This window comes from Myodes glareolus, chromosome 6 (assembly GCF_982192425.1).
Source record: "Myodes glareolus chromosome 6, mMyoGla1.1, whole genome shotgun sequence".
Classification (NCBI taxonomy): domain Eukaryota; kingdom Metazoa; phylum Chordata; class Mammalia; order Rodentia; family Cricetidae; genus Myodes; species Myodes glareolus.
In genome coordinates, this window is record NC_142031.1 from 28,457,220 (window position 1) to 28,474,684 (window position 17,465).

Sequence of the window (17,465 nt, forward strand, 5' to 3'; positions counted from 1 at the left end):
CAGAGAAATGGTTTGTGGTTGCAGAGTTGCTAGCACTCAGCCAAATGCATCATCTTCACCGTTCTGACAAGACATCTTGCAGCATTGGGGGCCAGGAGATCTTTCCACAATGTCAGAAACGTGATGGGGTCTCGCTAAGCTAGCTCCCGAGGAAGGTGTTCAGCAAAGGGAGAAGCAGCGGAAAGTAGAGGCATTGAGATTTCTTTTAAAAGAAGTCCGCCTGGTTGTGTGAGGCATGAGAAGAGGCTGGGCAAGCGACCAGATAATCGTCTTTTAAACCTCATAGCCACAGACTCCATAAGGATAGTCGGCTGGAGGAAGAGATTGGTTTTTGTTTTTTTGTTTTATTTATTTATTTTTGTTTTTTTCTTAAAAAGGAACTATGACAAGGGTAGTGAAGGGGCCCAAGCCTAACAGGAGCCATTTGTGTGGTGCCACAGTACTGTCAGGTGTACAGAGAGGGTCAAGGTTGCGGCCGTTAGAGTTTGATGTGGAAGATTCAGGAGCTGTCTGAGCCTTCCGAGGCACGTCAGGAAGCCCGGTGGCCAGAAGGTCCTGTGCTTCAGAGATGCTATGACAGCAGAATCTGTGTGATGCAGCACGGAGAAGGAAGTGAAGCAGGCCTCTAACTTAGGAGCATAACTAGGGACAGGAAAGCAAGCCACTGGGTCCCTGTGTCCACGGGAGTTTATCCTGGGAAAAAAGAGAGCCAGACACCACTGTGCATTCACACCCTCCTGAATCTCTTCCCGAGTGCTCCAAGAAACCACTTTACAGAATTACGCTGATAAACAAAGTGCAGTAGATTAAGGCTGGCAAGAAGTCCAGGTTTTGAGATTTTGGGAATCATAAACATATAAGTTTGATGTTAATTTTTGTTAGTTATAGAACAGGGTGTTAAAAGGGTGGTGAGGCTAGAAAGGCTAACAGTGGACTGGGAGCGCCATGATTCCTTTGGGAGCAGCCTGCTGCAGAAGGCAGCATAGATCTGAGTGCCTCTGTCCTGTCCGTCAAGCACTGTAGAGCAGGGGTTCTACCCTGGGATCACCTGGGGAAAATGTTTAACTCCTATGAATGGGTCCCCCCACCCCCCAGCCACCAGTTGGTCTAGAGCATACTTGACTGGATTGAGGCTCTTAGAGTGAGTCTGATGTGCAGGTGGAGACCCTCTGCTGCAGACAAGAGAGGCACGGCGCCCGCCTGAGTTATAGTACACTAAGTAGCTTAGTCTCATCTCCACCTTGCTATGCCATGGACCAGCAGCATCTTCTAAAGCTTGTCGGGAGTACAGAATCTCTGACCTTATCCCAAACCTTTGGAACCCAAATCTGTAGTTCAGCCAGATACCCAGCTGCTTTATATAACTAACAGAACTTGAAGGGTGACTTTCCAATGCTTGTGTGACCAGGAAAAGGGACAGGGAGGTGGGAAAGGATCAGAATACCTCACATCCAGGCCCAGAATTCCAGTTGACACCTAGCGAAGGAGAACCTGATCCAGGATTGACTCCATGTTCGTTCCCCTGGAGTCTCTCAGGCTAGTTTTGGGTAGTACAGTTTAAGGACTTGGGTGTGATCTGAAAACAGCCAGGCAAGTTCTCCGGCAATGTTTGCTGTTCAGAAGCCCGATGTGGGAGGTTGTAGGCCCACAGGTCACAAGTGGCTAGGATAGGGAGGGGTACAGCTGTGGAATCCTGGGTCTGGCTGAAGGCTCTGCAGTTGTACAGCTCTGGTGGCTGGAATTCCAAGAGGAAGTGACTAGGTTGGAAGATGGGAAGGGGCTGAGGAGAGTGTGGCATGTGAGGAACCCTGATTTCCTGGTCAGGTGGAAAGAACTGAGGCTCTGAAAATTTTGTTAGCCTATCTTGAGATCTGCCACGTATAGGACAATCAAAGGAAACCGGGCCAGTCAGTTTACAAAGCAGTAGAGGAAAATGTCGTGTGGAAGAGGAGTCAACTCCTTCCTGTGGAGGAGTCTGCAGACCTTGTTAGTCGGTTTGAAGCAGGCTGACTGGAGCCATGTTAGAAAAAAGAATGTGATGTTTACTGTTTTTCCTACCCTCGTGAGCCAGCCTTAGGGGTGCCCTGTTTCCTGTGCCTGCATGGTCTGGATAGAGGCTTTCTGCGGACCAGTGGTACCTTATGAAGGCATATTCTGGAGTGAGAGATCTTCCCGGGTCTGTGGGAAGTGTAACATCAGGTGTAGCTGCGTATTCCTAGACAGCTTTCTTGCAGAAGAAATACCTACCTGGGTCATAATATTTTTTGGCCACATTTTGTACTTAGTTTGTGTACGTGTGTATCTGTGTGTGCAGGCCAATGGTCAGTATTGAATGTGTTCCTCGATTGCTGTTTACCTTCCATTTTGGAGACAGACTTGCTATAAAATCCCGATTGGCTTGGAATTCATTATATAGACCAGGCTGGCCTTGAATGCAGAGACCTTATTGTCCCTTGTCACCATGACCTGTCCGTGTCATTAAAAAAAGTATATACATACATACATACATATCTTTATTCTATGTATACGGGTGTTTTGCTTGCATGTATTCATGTGTATCAGTGTGGAGACCAGAAGTGGGTGTTGGGTCCCCTGGAATTAGATTTACAGATAGTTGTTAGCTGCCATGTGGGTGCTGGGAATTAAACCTGTGTCCTCTGCAAGGACAGTCAGTACTTTTAGCCATTGGCCATCTCTCTCCAGCCTAACCACCTGTTTTCTGAGTCAGTCAGTCTTCCATTGAGTTTGCAGATTCAGCCAGCCTGGTTGTCCAGCAAGCCTTGGGATCCTTCTGCCTCCACCTCTCTAGTGTGGGATTACAACATACACTGTGCTGGATTTTCACATGGCTGCTGGCGATCAAAACTCAGGTCCTCGTGCTTGGGCAGCGAGCACTTCATTAACTGGAGCCACCTCTGCAGCCGCTTAATTAATTTACTTAGTATTTTTTTTTGTCATGCTGGGGATTAGACCTCAAGTATGTTAGGCAATTGAGTGCAGACAAAGTTATGCCCCTAGCCCTAGACTTTATCCTGTAACTGGAATTAGTCTTGGTCCTGGGTCGAGGTCAGGTTTGTGAAGTCTCTGGAAGGTTTAGCTGAATGTGTCATCAAAGTGTGAGAGTGTATCTTCTCTGGGGAGACAGTATATGGTTTTTAGAACATTCTCAAGAATATTCACAGCTACCTCAGATTTTAGAAGCATGATTTACTTGAGCCATCCAATGTGAGATCCATAAGCCATGGATGGCTATTTAAATTAAAATTAAATTCAGTAATGGTCACAATAGCTACCTTCTAATTAGCTGCATGTGGCTAATGGCTCTTGTTGGACAGTGCAGATAAAGAATGTTCTTTGCTGGAAGTGGTGGCTCATACCTGTAATCCTAGCACTTAGGAGATGAAGTCAGAGTGCATTCATGATTTGGAGTCTGGCATAACTCCTTGTGCAGTCCAGCCTCTTACCTGATGAGTTTCAGGCCAGTCTCAGTATATACTAATACCCTGTCTCTAAAAGTTACGGCTACAGGAGATCTATTGGGCAGAGCTATGAGCTGCACATAGGATGTCCCTGTGTGGTTCCCAGATTCATCCTTACCATAGCCTCTTTCCGGTTGAGGAAATAGCCATCAGAGTTGGGGATCATGGCTCATAGCCGTGATATAGAAGAGAACAATTTTCCCCTGGGTTCTAACCGACTTCAGAACCCATTCTTGAAGGCATGACCATGCATTTCTTTAGAACACGGTGGGAGTAAGGTGTGATTCCCCCCAGGGACACTCCCACCCACAGTCCTGATCAAAACCTTTGTGAACCTTGTTCATGTTAACTTCTGGTCCTGCGTGAACTTATTCACAAGCGCGGCCCAGAGTCAGCCCTCTGGCTTAGGCTGTCTCCTGGAGAAGGCAGTGTGGTGGTAGGTGGGCTGACTAAATTGGGACTCAAATGTCTAGACTCCATCTCTTCTTTGCCTGTGGGAGAAGACTGGAGTGCTTAGGAGAGAGGATGCCAGAAGACGAGACCCCCTTATCTCTGTGCGTTCCTGTGGTCCAGCTGGATTGCTGCCGGCATCTTCCTTGTGATCTGTGTAAGACGGCTGCCACCCCTGTACTGTGTATACTTTGGTGGCCTTGTCTACCACTTGAATAAGAAGTTGGCAGACTGAGTTACTGAGACAGTGGTGGGACCTGGGGGACCGGGAAAGCAGCTCTGTGTGGAATCCTCAGTTGCCTTTTGGGTGAACTCAGGTCTGGGGGTTCCTTGATTGCCTTAAGTAATTCAGAAGGTGGGCTGGGTTCTCAGAGGGCTCTGTTCTGTTCGAACTGCTGAGCTGACTTGTGGGAGTTCCAGCACTGGGGTGCCCTGGGAGTTAGTGGACAGGTAACATGCCTCCCCCTGCTGTTAGTGCAGCGACTCCAGGGTCTCAGAATAGGATGGGGATGTCAGTGGCAGTCCTAAGGGCACTGGTGAGACTGTGGGTGTCTTTATACCACACCACCCCTCTTCATTATCAGGGGAAGCCTCAAGAGGGGACATGAAAAAGCTGGGTCAGAAACAAATGGCCAGGTACTGGACTCTAGTGTTCCATGTCTGAATCATTTATGTGGCGGAGACGTTGGCTGTTCTCGCCTGTCTTTATGCTTTTATTGACCTGCCCCTTACACAGGTCACCCGTTTCCCCCAAAGATGCCAGGAATTATTCTGGCACTCTAGAAGGGAGAACAGGCTCTCGCTTGAGGCCTGGGTAGGGTGAGGAGAGGTACAGTGAGGGGTTCAGAGGACAGGATAAAAAGCTGGCGCCAGAACAAGGAAGACATAGACCTTCTGGAATGTGTCCTGAGTCCCAAGACCTATTATGTCCCTCTTCCTGGAGAAGTACAGCTCTTCTCTGGCGCTGCCTCGGTTTCCAAAATCAAGTGGTATGCTTTAACCTGTAGCGAGCCCTATCCAGCAAGCCTTTCCCAGAATTGGTATGGGCCAGGCTGGGCACTGACCGTGAGCCTGGAGTAGAGGGGTGACGGAGTTAACTTTGTCCTTCATGAGACCAAGGAAACGTTTTCTTATGAGGATGCTGTTGTAAAGCTGGAAGGGAGGGGTGCCCTGAGGACAGAGTCTAGCCTTCGACACTCTCGTGCCTCTAGCAGATCAGCTGGGAAGGGAAGGAACAGGCCTTGAGAGTTTGGAGGTAGTGGTTCATGAAGGATTAAGGGCGGCTCTGACTCTCCTGATTACTGTGCCTGGAGTGCCAAAGCTGTGAAAAACTTTAGGCAGGCTGCCGGGCATACCTGAGGGTGTGCACAGGTCCTTGAGGGAGCCGAAATGTGTGCTAGTTTCTCGTGGAAGTCTTCCTCCAGGCTGCCCTGGGTTTCTGAGGTGGTCTGTTCCTTGTTTCTGTAATGTCATATAGTATCCTGTTATTTGAGTGGGTCCTGGGACATCTGGTGGTTCTAACGACAGTTGAATTAGACCCTAATGAAATAGTGCAACACCTGCTCCTAAGGATCTGGGACGGTGGTTCTCAGCCTGTGGGTGTAACTCCCTTGGGGGTTGCATATCAGATATTTACATTATAATTCATCACAGTAGCAAGACTAGTTATGAAGTAGCAATGAAATAATTTGGGGGGGGGGTCACCACAACACGAAGATCTGTGTTGTCGCATTAGGAGGGGTGAGAAGCACATGTAGGAGGACGTGCGGGTACAGGCACTGTGGCACTGTGTGTCGGGCTCAGTATACACGTCTTATTTGTCAGAGTGGAAGTGAGGGTTGGCACTGGGGCCGCCTCTTTGTCCATCGGGACAGCGATGGTGCCTTCGTTGCATCTTGTTCTGCTGTACCTCCAAAGAGGAGCTTTTTTTTTCTTTTGCTCCTCCTCTGCTTCCTCCTCCTGGTGATTGCCATTGACACAGACTTCCGCTGCCAAAGCTAATTGTGAGGTCTGATCAGTGAATGAAGGCAAAGGCAGTTCCCATGACAACCTCAAAGAGTTTCAAATATAGAGGATGATGTATGTGTGATGGGCTACAATTACTTGGGTGGCAACTGATGTGTGGACACCAGGAAACATAGGCTCCGAGGGTGGAGGGGGTGCTAGGTTTCTTCGACAGGATCCTTTGTGTGATGGAGAGGGAAGGGGGTCACAGGTATCCCCTCACGGTCAAGTCCTAGTGCCTTCAGTGTTGGGTGCTTTGGGGAGACAGGACACGTACACAGAGACAAACCGCAGGTGTTCAAAGAGAAATGTTGGTAGTGCTGTGGATTGGCAACAAGCTGAGGTACCCAGAGGAGGCATCCCGGAGGATGTGGGCTTCACCTGAACAAGGAAGGAAAAGTGCAGAAGTACCGTGTTCAGGACGAGGCAAGGAAGAGAAGAGACCTGTCTCTAGTTCCCTGCCACCTCTGGAGGAGGTAGATGGACTCGAGCGTTGTAGAACTGTCCATAGCAGCCCTGGAGTGTGCCACTGCGGTGACACACGGCAGGAGGAGCCGTGCTGGGTCGCTGCAGCTGTTTGATCTTGGGCAAGGTGTGTAGAACTCTATTGTTTCCCATCCTAGAGTGGGTATGGAAGACTCCTGGTGTGTTGGTGGTTTGAGATTTAAATAAGATGCTTTGTGTTGTGTCCCCCTTAGCGGGGCATCACGAGGCTTGGTGCGTGGTTCATCTGCAGTCTTCCTTCCCCATGGTGTCTAGGTGTACCTGAGTTCCTGTTTGTCTGTGTGCAGTATGGTTTGTGGATAGCCATGGTCTTGAGATTTTCAGTGTTTCCAGCAAGTGACCCCACTTACCTTCTCTGTGGCCCCACTCCTGCAGCCAGTACGGAGGAGACTGGGAGACCCGATGGGAGATTGGGGACGGATCGTTCCTTAGGCAGAGGAATCCCATGTGTCTCTGAGTTGATCACAGACCCATATGTAGAAAGAGGGGCATATGGAGATGAGAAAGCGGTCAGGTGGGAAACGAACTGTCCTGCCATCATATACCTCTTGAGAAGTAAGGTAGCCAGAGTGGGATGGGAATGGGAGCGACTTGCCTTGGGGGCCACATGCTCCCTTGGTTTAGCCAAGGGCTGCCGGAGGGCAGGGTGGGTACCTGAAGTTGGAGGAGCACAGAGTTTGCACAAGGAGATGGGGTAAACTCAGCTCCAGAGTTCCTATAAACTATGAGAAAGAGGCATGCTGGTCCATAGTCCACAGTGGTGGGTCCTGCCTTTCCAGGAGAGTGGACGCCACCCCGCCCCTCTCCCATCCCCCAGGCTTGTAGCCTGACCAGGAGCGGGCCTCACCATCTCAGTGCCCAGCCTCCCTCCTACTCCACACTCCTGAGGTAGAGCGCAGCTCAGCACATTCCAGTTCTGTGTAGAGCCTAGGAAAAGCGGGGAAGACGGCCCCACCCACGTGGGGAGCGACAGTAAATAAAATAACTGCTCTGATGTGCTGGCTCCAGAAGAGGCGGTATGCTGTTCTCGAGGCCAGGGAGGAGCCTGGCTTGGGAAGGTTTGGTGACTGAGGACCTGGCAGAGGGGAGGCACTGTTTGGATTCAGCCTTGCAGTGCTTTAGCGTGCAGAGGGGCGGGGTGGGGGCAGGGGGGTCAGTCAGGAAGCAGCATAGAGAAGAGTGAAAACATTAGTGTTCTCAAATCTCTTTGACAGGAAGTGGTCACTTTAAGTGACCCAGTTGTCTATTTCCCTAGGCTTGACAGAGAAAGGGGGCCAGAGAGGACAGGAAGGGTCTGGGTTTGAATTCCAGCCCACCAAGTTTGAAGGGCAAATTATTCAGCATCTTAAGGCTGTGTGTAGAGTGGGCAAAATGAGATACTACAGGGTGGTTGGCCCGGGGCCTGTGCGTAGCAGGGGGCTGATCACTGTGGCAGCCGGAGTAGTAACAGTATTAATTGATACTCTCCAAGCTGTGTTTGTCTCTGTGGGGTGCATGGGTATGTAACACAGGGCTTTAGGGAACCAGGAGAAAGGATTCATTTATGCTGGTCAGTAATGTGAGTTTAAAAGACACAAACACAGCTGGGCAGTGGTGGGCCTTGGGAGGCAGAGGCAGGTGGATTCGAACCAGGCAGTTCCAGGACAGCCTGGGTTACAAAGCAAGTTCCAGGACAGCCAGGGCTGTTACACAGAGAAACAACAAAAGACACACTAAAGACATGATTTAGGACATGGTCCCTTACCCTATCTTGTCATCTGCCTGCCTTCCTGCTCTGGGAAGGACCTAGTAAGACTGCCCTTTGTCCCACAGGGGAGGCAAGTGTGGACCCCGAAGTCACCTCACCAGAGGTAGGCTTGCCCTCCTCCTAAGGCAGCTCTTCTGGTTCTGAGTACCCCCTGGGGACCCTGGGGGAGCACAATTATGCATTTGTGGTGGAGTGGGTAATAGAGCGAGTCACTGGAGCAGGGGCGGGGCGCTCATCTGTGAGTCACTTCTGTCAGGCCTCAGCTTATTCATCTGTGAGAATGAGAAAGCACCCTGGGCTCTGGCAGAAATGTAGAGTGCAGCCAGGCAGCAACACCTACCGGGTGTCAGTCAGGCCTGTGCCTTCTCAGACCTCACAGCTGTACGAAATGGCTGCTGGTTCCATTCTACAGATGAGCAGAGAGAGGCTAAGAGCGGTAAGTTACCATGGGCTGGGGATGGGATATGTGGGTACTAAAGTGTATGTGAGGTAGAAGCCTGGGGGCATCTGGGAATTTACTACGGGAATGTGAATTGCTAGGACTTTGCTGTCCCTCACCCTTTTAGTCTCCTGGCCATTGCACTTTTGGTATGCTTGATTGGAGTTAGGGTACTACACTGGAATTCTTGGGGTCTGGGAGCCCAGGGAGGTTTCGAAAGGGGCACCTGGTGAAGCCTCTCCAGGAGAGACTATCATATGAGGCATATTTCAGCAGCGGTCCGGAGTGATCTTAGGGTAGTAAGGTGGGTGCCAGGGAGGGCACAGCTGACTTGTGGGAGCATAGGAAGTATAGACTACAGCCCATTTTCCCGAGTGGGGTGCAAGAGGGCAAGGCAGTAGAGCTAAGTAGGGTGGTATGGTCTTCAGGGAGGACAGACCTGGCAGGGAGTTTGAGCCCCGCTGAGTTCTAGCGCTGTCACCTTCGGTAAGTTACTCGTTACTCCATGTCTTTGCAGTCTGCAGAGCGGGTGTGTGCGCATGCGAATGTGTGTGTGTGTGTGTGTGTGTGTGTGTGTGTGTGTGTATGACAGAGAGAGAGAGAGAAGCGCTGCCCTGGATTCTCCTTGGAGGACAGAAGCTCTTACTTAGCTGTTGGCCGGCTGGAGAGTGGCCGGTTTGGGGTACCACCTACCCCTCACCCCTACGTTCCACGTTCCACTGTACTCCAGGTGCACCCGCTCGAGGTGCAGGGAGGCCTTGTGCTCGTCGCCTGGCGGGGAGTGCCGCGGGATCCCCGGCCTGCCTGGGAAGGAGCCCTTGTGGCTATGGCTTCCACGACCAAGGCCCCCGCCTGGCTGCTGGGCAGGTCCTTAGCGGGAAGGTCCGGGCGCGGGATTGGCTGGCGTGTGCGCCGCCCCCTCGCACACCAGCCTGGCGGGGCGGGAGCAGCCGGCAGCTGGCCGCCGCCTCTGCAGTGCCTCCCTCGGTGCGCTCCCTCGGCGGGGATAATGGGAGGCCCGGCGGCGGCGGCCGATGCAGTAGAGGAGGCCGGCCGAGGTAGCGCGCAGGGCCTGGAGGGGAGGGGAGGCTGCGTGCAGGCCGGGAGGGGGCTGGGATCTTGAGAGGCCCGAGAGCCGAGCAGGAAAACAAAACAGTGGAAGGCGCAGGGGCCCATCCGCGCTCGGGAGGCAGCTGGAGCAGGAAGATGGTCCCGTCCAGCCTTTCTTCCCCGGCCCCTTCTTCTCCAGTGCGCTGGGGCCTGTGCAGGACTGCTTTGCCGCTTGCCTGCTATCAGTCTACCTCACCAGTGTCTTTGGCTTCTTTTGCAGGTGGAAATAAAAGCTGGTGAAGGAGCAGGGCCTTGGGCACAAGGGGCGACTGTCAAGGTACCCTGCGTGCTTGCGTGTGTGCGTGCGCGCGCGTGCGTGTGTGTCTATGTGTGTGTACACACATGTGTGTACTTGGGCGCGCGTGGTGGGGGTGAAGTGTTTGGATTGGATATAAATAAAGGGTCTCCTTTGGCGATCCCTTAATCTCCGTGTGTGTGTGTGTGTGTGTGTGTGTGTGTGTGTGTGTGTGTGTGTGTGTGTATAGAAGCAGCTGAGGGGGAGGGGCGGCGGGAGTGTGGGCGGCCAATGAATTCTCAGGCCTGTGTGGGTTTTGTTTGGATTCTTTTTGCTTTCTCAGCTGGATGGTTTGGGTGCAGTTGGGGTTTGGGTTGTTTAACTCTGTGTGTGTGTGTGTGTGTGTGTGTGTGTGTGTGTGTGTTAAAGACATGCAACCTACTCTCCACCCCTGCCTCTGGAAATCTCTGGAGAATGGCCCTGGCACTGTTGGTTTGCATCCAATCTGCAGAAATCCCCGGGGTGCGTGCGTCGCAGGGAGGGAGGGGGGTGAAAGACAGTAAGAGGGAGGGAGAATTGCACTCCTGAGTCTGAGCTGATAGGGTGTCATTAGTCATGCTGCTGTCACCATGGAGATGGCTGGAGAGAGGAGAGGAGGTGGTGGGGGTGAGGATATTTTGGGTAGGGTGGGGGCTGATGCAACATCATGACTGGGAAGCCAGCGGGTGTCTGCTGTTATTCTGTGCCACTTGGTGTCTGGGAGATTGGGAAGGCAGTGTTCCCAGGTGTAGGGGAAGCAGAGAAAGGGGCTCTGACCCATTCCAGGTGGGTTTTCAGAGGGTGGAGTGGTGCATTTGGTAGGGGGAATGGAGAGTCTAGGGAGAATCTGACCACTAAGAAGCCATGACTAATCCTTCTAGGCTGGCAAGGACCAGATCAGTAGACTTCCTTCAGTTTCCCTGCTTTCCAGGGCTGGGGGCCCGGCTTGAGTTTGTTGTTACTCAGCAGTGGCCTCTGGCCTGGGAAGTGGGGGCTGGGACAGGAAAAGAGCGTGGATGTCTTTGGAGTAGAGACCAGGAGTGAGTGTGGGAAAGGTGGGCAGACAGACCCAGTGGGGCTCCCCCTTGCATAGAGGAAAGCCGGAGCCTGGTTGCTTAGGTAGCAGGTGGGCGAGCTGTGAGTGTCCCAGCATGCTCTCAGTCTTTCCTGCAAAGCTGCCTCCTACTTCCTGGGAAAGCTGTGGGAAGCTTTGAGGAGGTGCTGGAAATGGCACTCTGCCACCTCACTGTCTGGGTGGTGACGCTGACAGGGTGGGGCTCTGCTTCTTCCTGTGTGGGTTGGGGGTTCCTGGGCTAGCTTACAAGGTAGATCTGAAGCCTAAGGTTATTCCCTGGCCTCTTCCCAAGGAAGTGTTTGGGGGAAGGACATGGATTTCGCTTCAGAAACAGTTTCTTGGGGAGGAAGAGCCAGGTGACCTCAGCTCCCTGAGGGAGCTGGCATGCCTTGGTGAGGCTGGGAGTTGTTGGTAGTCACCTGAGAGGAACTATGGGAGGCCCGTGGTACTGATACTGTTTGTGCATGGGCCGCCGAGAGAGCTGTCAGCTCACGTTGGCTCACTTTTGTTCTTGCTGTCTTTTCTTGGGAGCCAGAACCCACAGCTTCCCACCTCCGCTTCCCTTGGCCACCCGCTGCTGGCTGGGGGAGTTGTCACTGGGTACACTGTCTCAAAAGTGTGCGCATTGGGAATGTTAAGATCATGAGGCTAACTCTTCTGTCCCCCAACTCCGATGAAAGCAGGACAAAGGATGGAGGCAGATGGGCTGGGGAGGGGTAGCGCTCTCCTCTGTACCTGCCCCCTGCCTGCCTGCCTGTCTGCCTGCCTGCTGTGGTGGTGGCTCTCCTGGCAGACTTGCTTCCAGTGCACTCTGCTAGGGTGCGCCCCTCCTTCTACCACCTGTTGTGCTGCCCTGGATCTGGTCGGAAGATCTTTTGGAGGCTTCCAGCCTAGTACCCCAGCCGCAGTGTTAGGAAACTCAACAGGGCTTCCCCTCCGCTGTGCCCCAGAGCTCCATTCCTTCTGCTCTGAGCTTGTATCCGTGCTTGTTTGTGCTGAGTTGCCTGCCTGAGAACCATGGCTTCCTTCCAGCCTTGATGCCACTAGAACTCAGGTCTGAGCCCCTGTTTTGTCCCTATCTTTCCTGCACATTGGATTTTCTCAGGTGGCCTGTTGGGGGTGAGAGAGTTTTGCCCAATCTGTTATCAAGTCATGGTAGAAGAGCTCCTCCTATGGTCAGGATCAAGGGAGTATGTATGCATGTGTGTATGTGTACAAGTTCCCACAGGACGGGCACGGGAGGGGTAAGCCCCAAGGGTGAATGGTGTCCAGCAGCCAGAAGAAATAATGCATGTCTCGTTGTGTGCTAAGTGCTGCCAGGAATATCCTGATGCGTGGGTGTGCACAGTGCCTGGCACGGCCACAAAGCTGCGTTTGATGAATGCAAGTTGTTGGTTTACTGTATATTATGCTTTATGTCATTTACCCGTGATAGCCCAGGGAATATGCGATAGCCTAGTCTCCTGTTGCTGCCTCCTCACCTCAACAGCCTGGACAGAAGGGGGTGGCCAGTGCCGAGAGTACCAGGAGGCTGCCCTGCTTTTGGGCTCCCACGCTCTGCCTCTTGGGAGCACTCCACTGGATAAGGATGTCTGGAAACTATTTTGGTACTGGGCCCAGGATCTCTGCCTTCTGCCTTTCTTTTGACTATCCCAAAAATGCCCTGTTAAGAATCTGCTCCTTGACTCTATGCGTACTCTTGGTCACTCCTGTCTGTGTTCTTTTCTGCCTCCGCTTCAGCTCTTTGGAAGGTCGGGGAATCCCCTTCACTGAGGTCATTTACATTTGAAAAGAGGTGGACCTGTCATGCTGGAGCAGGAAAGGAACCAGCAAAGAGGAGGGCAGGTTTAAGTTGGAATGGAGAGATTGCTTCCCCATGCTTGGGAGGAGCCGGCGTTAACCACAGAGCTCAGTTCTGCCTCTTTGGCGACCCCAGTCATTTTTGAATGGATGTCAGAGAAGAGGAGGAACTGTGAAATAGTGTAAGCTGGAATGGGAGCCTCCCGTCCATCAGTTCCAGCAGAAACCTGGGGCTGCATTCTGAGACCACCGTGGTGGCCTGTGGCCCTTTTGCTGGGCTTGTGAGGAGCGGGGTCCTGGGTGCTCATCTGCTTTTAGCTACAGATGGACGTTTCCACTAGAAATGGGCTTTGTGGTTTTGCCAAGTTCCCTCCCATACCCTGGAGGCTGTGGCAAGTGGTTTGGCTGGCTGGGGGGTCAGAGCTGGGAATATGTCAGAGGCTTTGTTTTGGCTCAGCTTTTGGGTCTCCCAATCCTCTTAAGACCCCTTAACCTCTTGGGGTTTTTGGCCTCATTTCCTCCCACATCCAGACATCTGGCAGTCAGCAGGACCCCCTGTTTGCAGCATCTCAGTGGCTTTCTGAGGAGGTGGTGACTTTCTCTCAGGCTAATCTAGACTGGGCAAAGAGGACAGGGATGGCTTGTATGAGTAAAACCTGTAGCTTACAGTGCCAGCCAGGACTCTGACCTCATCCCTACATGCTTTTTTTTTTCTCCCGTTCTTTGTCTCTCATCATTGGCTGAGCATTCACCTGTCCCAGTACTAAGTACAAAATAGGAAAGTAAAAGTTACTATTCGAGCCTTACAAAGCCATTAGACGCAAGAGATGCGACTTAATGACTTCAGTCATACGTGGGGAAACCAGCGATGGCCATGTTTGTATGCAGTTAATATGTTTGAGCTCCACGGTGTTTGGGGCATATGAACTTGCACACACCACAGATTGAACCTCTCACCCCATGTGTGCGTGGATGTACTAGGCTTTCCTTTTGGCTTATCGAACCTCGGGGGACTTGGAATGAAGAATCAACATGCCAGCCTTGTTTTTAAGGTTAGTGCTTCCAGGATCTGTGGTGATGTGTTCGGGTCCTGTGTTCTGAAATGGATAAGGTGGAAAGAAAGCTTGGTTTTGAAAAGAAAGTGTTGGCTTTGAGATTCAGAGAAGGCTAGGTAAAATACTGTGCCCGAGCTGTGCATGTGAACTTGAAACTACTCCCGGCTCATCAGGAGCGAGAGTCTCCTGGCTGTGGTGCTGCACACTTTTAATCCCAGCATTGGAGAGACACAGACAGGTGAATTGCTTGAGTTGAGACCAGCCTAGTCTGTATCGTACATTCCAGGAAGCCAGGGCTACATAGTAAGACTTTATCTGAAAAAGTTTGGGTTCTAGAACGGGAATAATGTGGCTTAGTCAAAGAGCATTTGCCATAGACTCTCTAGCTCTCTAGCTCTGCTGAAAAAGAACAGAAAAAAAGTCACCTTGTAAACATTTACCTGAATGTAGTGATATGTGCCTGTAATCTCACAGTTGAGAAGTAGATGCTATCCTCGATTTTGTAGCTAGGTTGAGTCTAATGTGGGCTATCTCAGACCCTATCTTTAAACAAAAAATAAAGTTTGGGTCTTTATAGACTTTACTGCCTAACTAGCTGAGAGCGGAAGCAACAAGTAGTTGAGTTTCTTTCTTACTCGGATCTTGGGCTTTGCTGTTAACTGGAAGAGTCCCTGGCCATCGTTTCTTCTGTACAGCAGAGGGTTTGCCTTCCAAAGTTAGTTTTTCTCAAACTAAATCTAGAAACAGACCAGATTGTCTTTTTAGGTTTTCTTCTTTTTTTAATTTCTAAGACTCGGTTCCACTTTGTAGAGTTAGCCAACAACTTGTACAGCTTGCCTCGGGTGTTCAGTACCATCCAGAGCATCCCGTGAGCTGTTCGCAGGGCGGTTCCCATGTGTTTGCTCTTGGATGTCCTGTAACTGAAGGCTACCGTGTGTGTGTGTGTGTGTGTGTGTGTGTGTGTGTGTGTGTGTGTGTGGTGCGGGACTGGGTCAGGCTGTGGACAGCAGTGTTTGAACTTGCTCCTGGCAGTGCACAGGGCTCTTGCTTGCATGTCAGCACCCTCTCTGGACAGTGCCTTCTCACTCTTCCTCACACCACATTTGTTACTGAGTCTCTTAGAGCAGACCTCAGATCCTGTAGATAGGCTCCTTCCTGCATGCCCAGGACTCTGATGGTGCAGTTTGAACACATGAGACCCCTTCAGGTGTGCCCACCCCACCCCTTTGTGTGGATGTGTGCGTATTCCTGGAGACCAAACTCAACCTCATACATTCAGGGAAACCATCTACTGTAATATCCTCAGGCCTCTTTTTGCCCAGGCTTTTAATTTATTCTGGAGCCCAGAAGGCCTTGAACCTTAGAATCTTTCTTTCTTAGTCTTCTGAGTAGCCAGGGATATAACCCTGTTTATCAGGTCCAACTTCATTTATGATTTTAAAGAAAGCTTAAGCTATCCTCTGTGGTGATGCCGAGGACTGGACTTAGAACCTAGTGTCAAGCGGTCTACCGCTGACACCACACAATGAGCCTCACTAACCTAGAGGTGCAGCCCCTTCCTCTCGGGCTGCTCTCATCCTGTGATTGCTGTAAGGATGGGCGCCCCAGTCATCTTGGTAGCTTGAGCCGAAGTGTCTTGGCCCCACTTCCCCCAGCTGAGGCTCTTCAACTTTTCGTTTGCATTGTTAAACATTCAAGTAAAAATGTGAATTTTTATCTTAGCTGCCTAGAGAAAAAGGCCCAGATTGCCTTGCTGCAGAAATATTACTTAAGGGACCAAAATGCCGAGTGTAGGAGGATTAGGGTCTAAGCAAATCCTGGTTGTGTCTGGCCAGGAACTCTTATGCCCTTGGTGCTTAAGTAATTGGATTTCTGAACCCCGCCCCCACACATCTTCATGAGTAATCCTGACCTCATGAGCTCTGCTTGGAAACAAAGGCCTTGAGAGGGTTTGCAGCTTGTCTCTATCAGTGAGCTCCCCAGCTCTGCCCTGATGACTGACTTTCCCACCTCTGCAGCATCCCCTGCCCTCTCTCAAATGCTTATCCCAAAGGGACATCCCCCCCCCACCCCCGACCTGCAGGCTTTGTTCCCAGTGCTGCTAAACAGTGTACTAGAGGGACGATGCCTGGCCTATCTGCTCCCTTCCTGTCCCTCAGGGAGGCTCCCGCTCAGACCCTGCTAACTGCTCTGCAGAAGGGGACAAACAGGGAGGGCAGACACACCTGTCACAGGCAGAGGTCGCGAGAAGGGCTGTGGGTGAAGAATCTGCTCTGACTGCAAACCTTGGGAGTATCCCTTAGACCAAGTCATGTCTGCTGGCTTGACCAGGGTGGCCTGGGTGCAGAGAGTTCTCTCTGACCCTCCTGGTCCTAGAGAGGGGAGACTAGGTCTTCAAAATATGAGTCATTGATTCCCTGTCCCCCAGCCTCTAGGTTAATGGATTTTTGGTGGAGCTGGAGATGTTTTTGTCCACATTAATATATATATATATATATGTATATATGTATAATATTTACCATAAATATATTATATATATATATGTATATAATCTTAAAGGGTCTAAGCCATAGTCGATTCTGGAGCCAAACATGATCATGGCCTAGGAACACAGGTTTAGGTAACCCCAAATTCTGTGGCCCGATGTGGTAACTGTTCCATAAAGTTCTTTCTACAAACTGAGCAGAGCCATAAATCAGAAAGCTTTACAAATGTACTGGTGGGACCAGCAGACAGGCTGCAGTGAGGCGGGGAATCTCTGCTGCAGATCTTGGATGCTATCTGATTCCATTCTTGGGTTTGGGGCTTGATGGAAGCTGCTGTAATCATATATTCCTAAAGATTGTCTCTAGTATGTTTGGTCACAGAAGTGGTCAGTAAATGGCTATTTAGGGGCTAGGGTGGCTCAAGATACTTTAGCAATGGACCTGCAACATTTCCAAACTCAACGGTCTTTGAAGTGTTCTAATCAGTCAGGCTGATAGAGTGTGCAGGGGATAGAGTGTGCAGGGTAGATATGGTTTCTTTCTTCATGTAACATGCCCAAGAGCTGTCCCGCTGGTTTTCTCTGCGTTTCTAACCTACTGTCCACACTAGGACATTCTTTGGGGCCTCAGTCCACCCTTGTCCCCACTGCTCGTGCTTTAAGCACTGCTCTCTCCCTAGTCTGAGCATGCTTTGTGACATGACCCAGGATTCCTTGGGTCAGAATCATCTAGGAAGAGTACCGTGGGGCTGCCTGGCCAAGATAACCATATGTTGGATCAAATTTACGGGTATGGGTATTCTATAACTTACGGGTATGGGTATTCCAAACTGAGGTAGACAGAAGAACGTGGCATAGGGTCCCAGATAATAGTGTTGCAAGGTCTCCATAGGTGGCCATGTGGGTTCTCCTTCCTTACTGGCCTAATCCCACATCTCTGAATCTAGTCTTATCCCATGGTGGAGCTCTCTCTGCTTACCTCTGCCCTATGGCCTTTCCTTCTGTTATTTTTCACTGGTTTCCTGTTTTCCAGCTGTGGGCTT

The 17,465-nt window shown here is 51.1% G+C and overlaps 1 protein-coding gene across 6 annotated transcripts in view; it reads left to right on the plus strand.

The window, feature by feature from the left end:
• The window catches only part of Tet3 (tet methylcytosine dioxygenase 3), a 103,824-nt gene that overhangs the window by 6,165 nt on the left and 80,194 nt on the right, over positions 1-17,465 (plus strand). For 3 of the 6 annotated variants that reach the window (XM_087907096.1, XM_085691288.2, XM_087907095.1), the window contains exon 3: positions 9,954-10,010. The exons of 1 other annotated variant lie outside the window; for it this stretch is intronic. In XM_087907096.1, the coding sequence (XP_087763222.1) occupies positions 9,954-10,010 (57 nt within the window). Of the gene's footprint in view, positions 1-8,555; positions 8,621-9,557; positions 9,682-9,953; positions 10,011-17,465 lie in introns of those variants that run through there. 2 more of the 6 variants (XM_087907098.1, XM_087907099.1) reach the window with 2 other exon arrangements.